General features: G+C 40.4%; 1 protein-coding gene across 1 annotated transcript; it reads left to right on the forward strand.

Annotated features, from left to right (window-relative positions):
• Positions 1 to 271: 271 nt before the first annotated feature.
• ZBTB35 (zinc finger and BTB domain containing 35) lies at positions 272 to 10,737 on the forward strand. Its single transcript, XM_088540318.1, has 6 exons — positions 272 to 422; positions 1,630 to 1,731; positions 2,427 to 2,571; positions 2,920 to 3,608; positions 6,599 to 6,729; positions 9,108 to 10,737. Exons 1-6 carry the CDS (start codon positions 299 to 301, stop codon positions 9,768 to 9,770), a joined length of 1,854 nt encoding a protein of 617 aa, XP_088396444.1. The 5' UTR covers positions 272 to 298; the 3' UTR covers positions 9,771 to 10,737.
• Positions 10,738 to 12,818: the final 2,081 nt, after the last annotated feature.

Below are 12,818 nucleotides of genomic sequence, written 5' to 3' on the forward strand. Positions count from 1 at the left end.
TACCTGTTTTGAGGAAGGTGGGTTTTTTGCTGAATCTGTAGAAGAAAGAGATACCCTTTTGTATACTGACCTGAATTTCAGGTGATCTCTGCGCACAAACAAGTCCAGGCTCTACTTTAACCCCAGTACGTCCTACCTGCCAGCTAAAATCAGGCAAACGATTCTGTGTGCCTATTGTTGTCTATTAAGAAATCTAGCTAGTTGTGTTTGTATGCTAATTGGGCTGTGCATCATATTTCCTGAGTGGCACAGAGTTCTCAATCTGCTAACATGTCTTTTGTAGACAAGTCCTTTTGCCATGGAACCCGAAGAAACAATGGAATGCATCCAGGAATTCCCAGAACATTATAAAGTTATTTTGGATAGACTGAATGAACAGCGTGAGCAGGACCAGTTTACAGACATCACTCTGATTGTGGATGGTACGTGCAGGCCTGCAAATCAGTTGGCATCTGGAGAACTGGTGAAGTTGCGAGCTGGGAAGCTGTCAGACTGAGTTAGTTTAAAGCAGACCCAAGAAAATACCCTTCCTGTCTCCTGGTTGTGTTCAGCTCTGCAAGTTGCATGCAGACTTCCTTCATTACTCCCAGAAGCTTGGGGTGAACAGAGTCTGTAGGTGGTTATAGCAAAGTTCTGCTTTTCTAAACAAGGGGCCAAGTATCTTCAGATAAAAGCCTGCTTTGAAACTGCTGTACTATATTTAAAATATTGTCTTAAGTATTTCTAAAACATTATTAAACTGTTTCTCCCTAGCTTGAGCCAACTGTGTGCATGCAGAAAGCTTGTACAAACTTCTTGTTTCTTTGTTTTATGCTTAGTTTTTTTTTATTAGATTACATACTCCTCAGGTGTGTGTAAGCTGTCCACAGGACAGATTTAGCTGCAGTAAAACCAGGTGACTCTCAAAAGGATAGCGAGAACTTGCTTGAGGGAAGAAGGTCCTAGGTTATGAACAGGGAAACAAACCAGATTACTCTCCTGGAATCCTGCACCATAGTTCCAGTAGCAGAGCTTGCTCAAAACTTTGCATGTTTGCTCCTTCTGTAGCATTAGCAAATCTTTGGGGTGAGCAAAACCATTTTTTGTGCGACTCTAAATGAGGCTGTTTTTCATATCTGTTCCCTGTGGAGTGTTAATGAAAGTTCAGGTCTGTGCAGGGGAAGGCAGCACAGCAAAGGGGAACACACAGCACGGGGAGCAGGAAGGACAGAGCAGAACTGCAGAGGTGTCTGGACTGCCTGAATGATGGTGAAATATATTGGTCTGTAAGTGCAGTAGAAACGGAGGACAACTTGGATAAAAAAAGGCGGAGGTTCTCCCAGGAATTTCCTATAGCTTAAATATCTGAAAAGAGAGACTCTGCAGTGAGTTAGTTCAGCCGTTTGGATTGCAGAGCTTCAACAAGGGCAGTGATGTGGGCAAGGTTCTGCACGAGAAAGGACAGGCTTATCTGCACGAGTACCCACATTGCAACGTGCTGCACCATGTCACTCTGTGTTTCTAGAATGAATTCTTAGCCTTGTTCTGTAACTATTTTGTCTTCTGCAGCTATTTTGCATCTTTGATTATCCTTTACTGTGAATAAGGAGGGTATTATCCTAAACTGAAATTTTATGTCTCCCTTTCTAGGTCACCATTTCAAAGCTCATAAGGCAGTTCTTGCTGCCTGTAGCCAGTTCTTCTACAAATTCTTTCAAGACTTCACTCAGGAACCTTTGGTGGAGATAGAAGGTAATTTGATTCATGCAAATAACCTACGGTCTGTGTTCAGCCTGGAAACCAGCGTGGTTTTGGTGGCACAGACCAACGTGTGTGGTTGGTTGCAAAGTCGGTCTCTGATTATTGGTTCCGGACTTTTCTTAAGGCTTGCTCTTGAAGAAAACATAAATCTTTTGGAAGGGGAATTCTATTCTCTCCTTTTGTATACATTTATAATAGAGGTTGCAGTCCCTATATGTTTTTAGGACAGCCCAATATATGAACCTTTTCCTTTATAACAGTCCTACTGGTTAAACCAGAGAGATGCCAGCGGTGCTTTGTGGCAGTTGCCTTGGTAGGATGAAGAGCAGGAGAGAGAAGGAGCGTTACCTCCCTGGCAGGCACTTCAGCATGCAGTCACGTGCTGCTCAGAGCTCTCTTGGACAGAGATATTTCTGTGTGCTTAAATGAATGGTCTTTGATTTTTGTGGGCTTTTTTTTTTATTCTTTATTATGATTTTGGCATCCTGACTTTATAGACTTGCTGGATTCCTATGTTTCTATAATATTGGATTAAGAAATCTGTGACCTTTCACGAATGTCAGCTTTGTGAAATGGGCAACCAAAGTGTTATGAGCATAATGCTGGGCAGGAAAGAGTGCAAGGCTTGGCAAGCAGATAAAACTGTGAATTGCTAACTGAAACTGTTTTTTCCTGATTCTGGACAGGTGTAAGTAACATGGCATTTCGTCACCTAATTGAGTTCACCTATACAGCAAAACTAATGGTCCAAGGTGAGGAAGAGGCAAATGATGTTTGGAAAGCAGCTGAGTATCTACAGATGTTAGAAGCAATCAAAGCACTTGAAATCAGGTAAACTCAGGGGTTTGTCTTCCTAAACACTGAAATGCCAGGTCAGGAATCTTTGTACCAGAGTGGGCTGCCAGCATTTTGCAGCACTGTTCCTTAGCCTGGAGCATCCTGAACTTCTGTGGCATCATCTACAGTAAGGTCCGAGTAGGAGTTATAAAGCTTAAAATATCAGTGATACATTTTTTGGGACAGAACTCAATGGAAAGTGACATGGCTGGCAGATATTGCAAGTATTGTAGGCTATGGCTTTGTGGTAAATTTGTGATTGAACAATATGTTCAATATTGGGCAGGAATTGTTGGGTAAGTGGTGGTGGAGCTTAACCATTTTTATGCCAATGCTTTACAGGAACAAAGAAAATTCATCACCTCTAGAATCAAATCAAACACAAGGTAAAAATAAACCAAAAAAGAGGAAGATAGCTGAGACTTCTAATGTTATCACAGAAACATTGCCATCTGCAGAATCAGAGCCTGTTGAAATTGAGGTTGAGATTGCTGAAGGGACAATCGAAGTGGAAGATGACAGCATGGAAACGCTTGAAGAAGTGGCTACTGCAGAGCAATCCATAAAGTACATCCAGACCACTGGTACGTCAGATGAATCAGCGTTGGCTCTTTTGGCAGATATCACCAGCAAGTATCGTCAGGGAGAGAGAAAATGCCAGATCCAGGAAGAAGGTGACAGTGCAACTGATCCCTCGTGCAAACAGGTAGAAGGTATTGAAATTGTGGAACTTCAGCTGTCACACGTGAACAATTTATTCCACTGTGAGAAATGTAACCGTTCGTTTAAATTGTTTTACCATTTTAAGGAACACATGAAAACACACTCTACTGAGAGTTACAAGTGTGACATATGCAATAAAAGGTACCTACGAGAGAGTGCTTTGAAACAGCACCTCACCTGTTACCACCTCGATGAAGGTGGCGCCAGCAAGAAGCAGAGACCTGGCAAAAAAATACATATATGCCAGTACTGTGATAAACAGTTTGACCATTTTGGGCACTTTAAGGAGCATCTTCGGAAGCACACAGGTAAGTGCACCGTTTTGCACTTGTGCCTTTGGCTCTGCACTTAGTGTATTTTGAAGCAGAGAATATGCTGAAGGGAGGCACGAGAGCATTATTGGTGCCATTTATCTTCTAGCTAAGCTTAAATGTTGATTACTTTCCCCCTGTCCCCATATAAATTGTGAGGAATAGATGTCATGGCAATTTTTATTTTATATGTTAAGCTGTTCAAAATTGGCACCTTTGAAAAAGAAAGCCCCAATGATGCTTCTTTCCCAAGTATATTAAGTTTTAAAGCTATTTTTAATCAGTTCTTGAGGCATGTTTACATCTTAAAGGGCTTAACTGAGGAGCTGCTCTTTGTTTGCACAATTACATATATATTATATATATTATTAATATATTTGTGTGTTGAAATAAGATCTGAATTGAGAGTTTATTAATGCAATGCAGTTTAGAGGATTTATGAGCAAATGGTTATCAATGCACTAGGCATAAACTACCCATTGAACAACTTTATCATGAACCAGCTTGTTTGAAACTTTCATTATTGCTCTGAATATCTCCTGTACAATTTTTTTGTTTGTTTGTTCATTTGGTAATTATCACAGCAAAATATTTCTATCAATTGTAGTAGACTTGTTATTTTAAAATCTGCCTCTTTAGAATCTGGATTGCATCTTTTGAGTACAAAATGACTCACGTTTCTCCCTTCTTTATCATATGGGAGGTTGACATCCTACTTCATCTTATTTAAAGTTTGTACTGTCTCTACAGGTACTGAGCATTATAAAAGTAACTGAATATAAAATGCACGTGGGTCCTGATTCTCCAGATGTTCTTAGTCTGTCATGAGTTGTCAGGAAGACGTTAATGGAGGAGAGCAGCCCTGTTCTTTTGCTGCTTGTTTTGGTTGTAAAAACCTCTTAATGAGAACTTCTTTGCATCTGTGTATGGGACTCCTAGGTGTTGATATATATAACACTGCTGGTGTTATATATAACACCATGTTGGTTCCTGTTGCAGCAAAGGGTTCTGGGGACAGAACAACTTAGCTCCTCGAAGGAAAGGCAGGGGAGGGAGAAAAAAAGCCCTCCCGTTGAACTGAACACTTTCCAAGCTCTGAATTCTGTGTAATGCTGGTTCAAAACTAAAGTAAAACTAAAAGGCCAAGCATAGGATGTCCCACAGTGTGTGTGATCTTCTTGCTGCTTATTTACAAGACCAGCAGTAGAATGAAAAGTAGCAAATGATGAAGAAATGGTGAAAAAAGGCAGCCGATCAGTGTGGGTAGTGGTGCTGGGTATATTTTAATGTGGCTGTTGGTATTTTTCTCTTGTGTCATTAGAGGAAAGCAGAAGCTGGAATTTCCTGCACGCGCGTGCACAGAGCCTCGAGCAGCTTCTGGCGCTCGTAGGCTCTGCGTGAGAGCAGAATAAATCTGTCCCTGGCCGGACAGTGTCTTGCTCCAAAACAAATCACCTTGAATGTCACGTAACTCTGAAAGTAGTAACAGCATCATCTCCACAGTTTATAAAGGAGGAGGCTTTTTGGCCTGATCTTGTGATTATTTTTTCCTCATTATGTGAATGAATAAATGAGATTTTACTTAACACCATAAGGAAGGACAAATTCTGCAAGGCTGCATTTAGTGTATATCCATTGAAATCAATATCTCTTGTTTAATCTTACACAAGAACAATTTACTTGTATAAAAGATAATCTTAGGATGAAGCTACCACTCTCAATATGCTTTTCTAATCCTTTACAAAGCTTGTATCCCCTAGCAGAAAGTCAAATCAGAGGGAATCAGAGTTGTTCAGTGTCTCTTTCACCGCAGAATACATCTCAAAACAGGTCTTTTGATTATGTACAGATAGATTGGTGCAGTGATATATAGGATAAATAGGTGCCCTCTTTGAGGTGTGTGTACTCACATGAGCCAAGATGGAAGTGAAGGAGTTTGCGTTCCAAGCTGCCAAGCTAATAACTCTGTAACTGCACTGATCTATATACTACGTATATATCAACTTAGGGAAATTTAATCAGGGTAAAAGTTTTATGGGAAGTGTTCTTCAAACTGCAGATAACATCATTCATAGAAGTGAATAAATGGGCATATAGATGGTTTGCATACCTTGAATAAATGCTGCCAGGGAGCTCCTTTGGAAAAGAAAAAGACCTGGGTTTATTATTATCGCTTTCTAAACCCAATTTAAATACTGGTATTGTTTCTTTATGGTACTGGATGAATTAGGTGGTGTTTCCTAGGTATTTGGCAAACAAAAATCATTGTGTGAGCTCTTAAAGAAGAACTCTGATATTTTGGGGGGTTAAAAGTATCTATACTGGAGAATGTCTTCCCTGTATCTTTTAAGATTTTAAAGGACCAGCACTATATTGGACTATGTCCTCTCAGAATGCAAGCAAATCTCGCTTGGTGAGACTAAACTAATGGTTGCATGACAAGACTGGGGAAAAGAAAGAAGTTTACAGCTTTTTATGGAGCTTCAGGAAATCGGAACTCTTGATAATTAACTGAGTTATACTTACTAAAAATAAAACTTTATTATTTAAATACTTCCATCTTGAATAACAGATGACTGTATAATTACTAAAACTGAGTCTCTAGCTGTAAATATTAAGCCAAAATATGCTGCTGTTCTGTTAAATATTCTAATGAAGTCACTATTTAAGTTCCATAAATACCTAATTGTACTTTTACTGGCATCTGTAAATATGTTAAATTGTCTTTTTTTTTTTTCTCCCTAAATGAGAGTTTTGACTCTGCATGAGGTTGGCCCTCTTACTTATTTACATAGAAAAGGCTATATATTATATCTTTCTCTTATTCTGTAGAATAATCTAGTTGGCCACCTCTTAAAAATATTTCCTCGCCAAGTCCTAGCAGCATATTTCTCAACCTACACAAAGGGGAGAGGTGAAAGAGGGAAAGCTGACAGAGAACTGGTTCTTTCACATGCGCTTATAAATCCCTGTGCCTGTCTTACTAGGTGAGAAACCGTTTGAATGCCCAAACTGCCATGAACGTTTTGCCAGGAATAGCACACTCAAATGTCACTTGACGGCCTGTCAGTCCGGAGCTGGAGCTAAAAAGGGAAGAAAGAAGCTGTATGAATGTCAGGTGAGTAGTGGAAGTAGGGCCTGAGGCTGGTTATCTGCTTCCTGCGCTGGGGAAGTGTGGAAATACTGAGCTAGAAAGGCAGTGAGAAGTGCAAGTGTGTCTGGGAGACATAAGCCCACTGCAGTAAAATAACTGTAAGGATTACATTTATCTATAATGTGCATATAACATGCAGTTCTTACATCTAGGTAGTTCTGTAGTTTCATTTAACATTGTGGATAGGTAAGTGTTTAGCTGCATTTTACTGATCTTTCTGCTTCCTTTTCAAGGTTCTTGATGCAGTGACCTAGGCCTTTGCTGCTTGTGAGCATGCTTCACTAAAGTCCAAAATGCAAAGTACTATTTTATTTCCTGTTTTATTGTCCCTCTGTTTGATACCCAGTATCTTGATTCTGTAAAGTTGTTCCAAGTCATACTGATGAAGTGCAGTATCTCTTAGCAAGCATAAATGATGTAAATGGATAGCTGAGATACTCGGTTACTATTTATAACTGACATTCTAAAGCTGTTCAGAAGAATATCACTTAGTCCTTAATAATCAGCTTTCAAAAACGAGAAATGTGAGAACTGAGATTGGCTTCAGGTCTTTTATTTACCATTTTGTGATGCAACACTGTTACAGTCTCAAATAACACTTTTTTTTCCCCCCTTAAGGGGGACTCATTCAGTTCTCAGAACCTAGCAGCTCTGTGATTAAATTGCTTTTGAAGAAAAGAGCTGGGCATCAGCTTCATTTGCCTCAGAAGTGAGGCAGTGATCTGTTCCTGTTCACAGAATGTAGCCATCTCATTCATGAAAAGTAGTGAACACAGTAGGAGATAAGTAAGTTCTTGGTGTTGTTAGAAAACCATTTCACAGAGATTTCGCTGGTGCTCTCACCTCGCTTGGTTGTCATGCCACTCTGAACTTAGTCCTTGTGAGCACAATTGTCTTAATGCTAAACTTAAGCCTATAGATCTTGAAAATAAGAACTACTATATGATAAAAGCTGTGCTTAATGTTTTCAAACTGAATATTCTGTTTTGTCTTTGTGGCCCTTCAGCCCTTTTTAAATAACTTTTTCATAAACCTTTCTGACTCTAGAACTAAGTTTGAATAGTGATCAATAAACAGAAACTTAGCTCACTCAACAGAGAGGAGAAAGAAAAATTGCATCAGTTTATTGAGCATTTTGGTGCTTTTTTGTATATTGTGTACTGAGTTAGGCCAAGGTTTATGGCAGGAATGGTAGTTATGTACATAAGCATTAGTGATGGTCCTTGCTTTACTGTAATAACTAACTAATTTTGAGTGTTTGACAGTAAGCTTGGTGTTTTAAAAGTGTAAAAGCATCTTCCTTCTCTCTGAAGTGCAGACTGAGGGTAGGTAAAATGCATCACTAGCTTGGTTTTATCAGACTTTAACAGCAAGATGGTGATACTCATCTTCATTTCATAAAGCTGATTCTTGTGTTAATTCCCTGTCAGAAGAGTATTATCTTTCTTTATTTATTGCTGAAAACGGGGAGGAGATGGAACAGTTCATTTCAAAAATACTTGCCAGCAGCGGAGGCGTGTTGAAATGTGGGTTCTTAGCTTTCTTCTACAGCCAAGAACACGAGCATGGGCAGGATTCTTGAGCCTGTTGCTTAACCCCAGGCACAAGTCTATCTCACTCCCTTATCTCCTCCATCCTGGCAGCTCATCCTTGTCTGCTATGTCTTTGTGTGTGTTATTTCCAGGATGTTTACCTCGGTGCCACCTAAAGGAAGGTGCCTATTGGAAGGTGCCAGTGCTTGCTGAAAACAGTGCATCTGCACTGTAGGCAGCCCTTTCAGCTGGAAAAGACTTAAAGGATACAATTTTCAGAGATCTTTATCTGCCGCAATTGCTCTTTTTATATTTTGTGAAATGGTAAAAAGGGAGAGTTTAGTCCATCCAGCTGAAATTCAATGCTACAAACAAATGAAAGATGAGAAGTTGGCTAGTGGTACTGCATCTAGAACTTCAGTGAAAGGCCAGTTTGTGCTATAATTTCATCATATAGTGCTTTTATGTAAATCGCTTTCCACCCAAAATTCTAGTGCCAGAATCCTACTGGGGTATGATTGTGTATGTGGATTTCACATGATGAATATAAGAAACTGGTGAAACGCATAGATCCATAAATTCTGTAGGTAGCCCTCGTACGTATAACTTGGTGACACACAGTTTAAGAAACACAGACACAAAAAGCAGGCATTCTGTGCATTCGTCGTTGCCTTTACAGCGTTGACCTCTCAACATGCATTTTTTTAATCCAAATAGCAAGAAGCTACCCTGTGTAAAGCTGTGATATGGAATCTTACGCTTTGATCTTTTTCAGCTGGCACTGTTTAACATGCTGCATCTTTGTTTCAGGTGTGTAACAGCGTGTTTAACAGCTGGGATCAATTTAAAGACCACTTGGTAATACACACAGGTGACAAACCCAACCACTGTACCTTATGTGATTTGTGGTTCATGCAAGGCAGCGAGCTGAGAAGGCACCTCAAAGAGATGCACAATATTTCAGAACGAATAGTGGCAGAAGAAGTTCTCCCAGTGGAAGCCGTGGAAGCTGAACCAGTAACATCAATGACTATAATAGAACAAGTGGAGCAAGTCCATGTGCTGCCAGTAATCCAAGTACAAGTGGATCCTGCACAAGTAACTGTGGAGCAGATGCACCAGGATCTCCTCCAGGACAATCAAGTGAAAGGCACACAGATAGATGAACTGCAGGAGCAGGTGCAAATTAGTTACTTGGAGGTTGAACACATTCAGACTGAACAAGGGGCTGAGGTTCATGTGGAGCAATTACATGTTGAGCATGTAAATCAAATACAAATGGAAGAAGTACAGGCAGAACTTATAGATGGAACACACCTTGAGCAAGTAGAGTATGAAAATGTTGATCAAGGGGAAGCAGAAGAGAAGGAGCCTAGTCCAGTAGAAGATGCAGAAAAGGAAGATCATGAAAAAGCTGAAGACTTAAAAACTCAACAACTAGTAGAAACACAGCATGGAAAGGTGGATGACTAGGACAGATTACCACATTGTGCAGGTATAGGAATGAAATACCAAATTATTTTTGTTAACTTCTACACTGGTTTTTGCACCATTAGTGATCAGCTTTTCAATAGGCTGTCCCTAGGAAGCTGGGCAAGTGGACCAAAGTTAATGTTCTTCATGTACAACTATATATCTCTCATACATGAGAAGTAACTTTCCCATTCGTGTAGTACCAAGAACAGGATCTACCATAGAGTTGGACAGCTTGTGAGGAATTCAATAACAAATTGCCTGTATCACTGTTATGCCATGCCCAGGTGTATATTGACCTCTTTTCCTCTTGCCATAGAATCAAGCTGTCATTACAGATTTGCAGGGTGTCTGCAGCAGAAGAATTGAAACCTGGTGGGTTCTGTTGTAAATGGCCAGTTGTTTACCTGTGAATTCTGTAGGCAAACAACGGTGCTGTGTCCTAACAGTGATCCTTGCTTTCCTTATTATTCGAGGTGCTTTCTATCGATTGGTACTTCTGAACTTCCAGGCTGGGGAAAAATCATGGAGGTCTGGAGCACAAAACTCCTGTGCCTTTTCAACAGTGACTGATTAAACTTCCACAAAGCTCCTAAAATGTTTAAGAGCCTAGTGCAGTTAAAGGCAATGTAGGTAATGTTATAGTGCTTTATATTTTTGCTTAAAATTGTCAGATACTGATTTTTTTTTCTTTTTTTTTTCTTTTTTTTTCTTTGCATTCAGTTTAGATTGGGAGGGGAAGAGGGCATTGAGGGTTGAGGGAGAAGATAAAACAAATTCCACATGGAAGCAGTAGGACACTTTAAAAGGGACACTTTAACATAGGAAAAGCCCAGTAGAATGTGGTAAACAGGAGCTGTAAAAAAAAGCATCCTACTACTAGGCTCTTTTATGAATCTTTAATTTTAAAAAATGACCGGTTTTATATGTAGAGAAGACTTGTCTATATGGTATCAGGTTCCTGGGTTTTTTGAAATGAAATCTGACACTTGACACAAAGATCTTGTGCTAAAAATAAAAGCCATAGGTATGAGTGTTTAAACTGTGGATTAAAAAGTAGGAATGTAAATATTTTAATCAATATTAGACAATAAAACAGTACCAACCATGAAATGTTGCATTATTTGCTTCCTCCAGTAAGCTGAGAAACAATTCAGGAAACTGGTCTACAAAGCAATGCCATGTCCCAGTGTTAGGAATCAATTTCATTTTGGTAAGATATTTGGTAAGACTGGTAACATATTGGTTCGTTATTGTAAGATTAAGTTTGTTTAGTGAATGCTGATCTGGCTGTTATTTTTGAAGATGCTAAGAACTTCTAGTTTTCAATTATTGCCTTGAGATTAGAAGTGCTTCATACTTCTGGAAAACTTTTCTTTCCCTTAACTGAAGGGGGGAAATTATGCAAGAGTTCTCTAATGCTCTGAGTAATCCTATCTATTAGTAACTCTAATAGATATTAATTAAAATTGGGCTTTTCTACTCAGTCTTCTCCAAGTGCAGTTGGGCTTGTTCAAATGTTTTTATGTAGTCTCACTCAAAATGATTGTTGTGTTTTGTCATACCATCTGAGAAACTTTTGCACAACATGGATCTTGATTAAAATTTGAAACAATTTGAGTAATATAACTTGCATTCTTTGTTTTTTATGATGCTTGGTGGTGAGATTTTGAGCAGAAGGGAGAAGGTGGCCCAGTGTTAATAATGAAGGTAAAAACTGGCTTCTGATAAACCATTGTACCCATTTTTAAATAATTTTAATACACTATCTGAAATAAGCAGTTTATATTTTGATGGGATTTATTTAGGTGAAATAATTTCTGTTATCTCCCACTCTGCTCTCTGAAAATGAGCAAGGGACAACAGCCTGCTTAGCTGCATAACTAACTTGGAGCAGTTTTAAAGGTGTGTATATAAATGCCATACCTGTATCTGTGGAATTAAAGAAGCAGAATGGCTGGGTGTCTGCCCAGTGAAATCGAAACACAGGTGGTTCAGGTTCAAATTAAAGAGAGGCAGGTTGTGATATTTGTAAAGGGCCCTGCTTTGGTAAGCACCATTGAGATTTTTGTTCTGTGTTCAATGCCCGCTTAGCAAGCTGATGGATGCTGAAAAGTGAAAGTTCCCTCAAATTAGGGAGCAGGAAAGAGATGGCTGCATCCAGCGCTGCCTCTGTCCACATTCCAGCTGAGCCTGGGAGTGTGTTAGGAGGCTGTGCAATCCCAACAGGCAGTGCAGCAAGGGAACAACATGGTCCACTTCCTTACCGTACAGAGGAGCGCACCTCCTAATTGGGATTGAATCACAGAATCACAGTGGTTGAGGTAGGGACCTCTAGAGATCCTCTAGGTCAATGCCACTGCTCCAGCAGGGACATCTAGGGCACGTGGCACAGGATGGCATCCGGGCACATTTGGAAGATCTCCACAGCCTCTCTGCGCAGCCTATTCCAGGATTGGTACCTACAGGTTTCTTTCTGAGGTGCTTGGAGAGAGGGAGGGTGCTGCTCTGTGTCCAGCTGAAGGCTGCGTGGCCTTAGGAGTGTGGTGAGAGAGGCTGCTTGAGAGGCCTGAGGGGTGGGCTGTGAAAGGGACTTTTCAAGTTAGGGCTCTCCAGGAGCGTGTGCAAGTCTGCCCCTCTGAAGTTTCCTTCTGAAATGTCTGAAGCCCAGCGTGCTGGTCAATGCAAGCCCCTGGGTCTCCTTACTGCAGCAGCTAATACTGGGGAAAGGAGAGGTGGGTTTAAGGGTCACAAGTTCTAGTAGCTCATTGTTGTGGCCACCTTGGTGTGGTCTTTGTGCCTGAAACATCTGCAGAGATGCAGTAGCAACCTGGGTTTTAAACATCCATGCACCATGGGAGTCCTTTCTGCTAAATAAACATCCCCTATTGATCACCAAGCTCTGGAGACCTGAGGCCAGTGGTGTCCCGCAGGGGTCAGTACTGGTCCCGGTGCTCTTGTTCGTCAGTGACTTGGACGAGGGCACAGAGTGCACCCTCAGCAAGTTTGCAGATGACACCAAACTGGAAGGAGTGGCCGATACTCTCG

Source organism: Tinamus guttatus, unplaced genomic scaffold, assembly GCF_059628265.1.
Source record: "Tinamus guttatus ecotype Peru unplaced genomic scaffold, ASM5962826v1 Tinamus_guttatus_pri_ptg000059l, whole genome shotgun sequence".
In the NCBI taxonomy this organism is placed as follows: Eukaryota; Metazoa; Chordata; class Aves; order Tinamiformes; family Tinamidae; genus Tinamus; species Tinamus guttatus.

Bases quoted from the DNA above. Each gene is read 5' to 3' on its own strand.
- ZBTB35 (XM_088540318.1), top strand. From the start codon at position 299: ATGGAACCCGAAGAAACAATGGAATGCATCCAGGAATTCCCAGAACAT. The intron at 3,609-6,598 runs GTAAGTGCACCG...CTGTCTTACTAG, and splicing joins GCATCTTCGGAAGCACACAG to GTGAGAAACCGTTTGAATGC. The intron at 6,730-9,107 runs GTGAGTAGTGGA...TCTTTGTTTCAG, and splicing joins AGAAGCTGTATGAATGTCAG to GTGTGTAACAGCGTGTTTAA.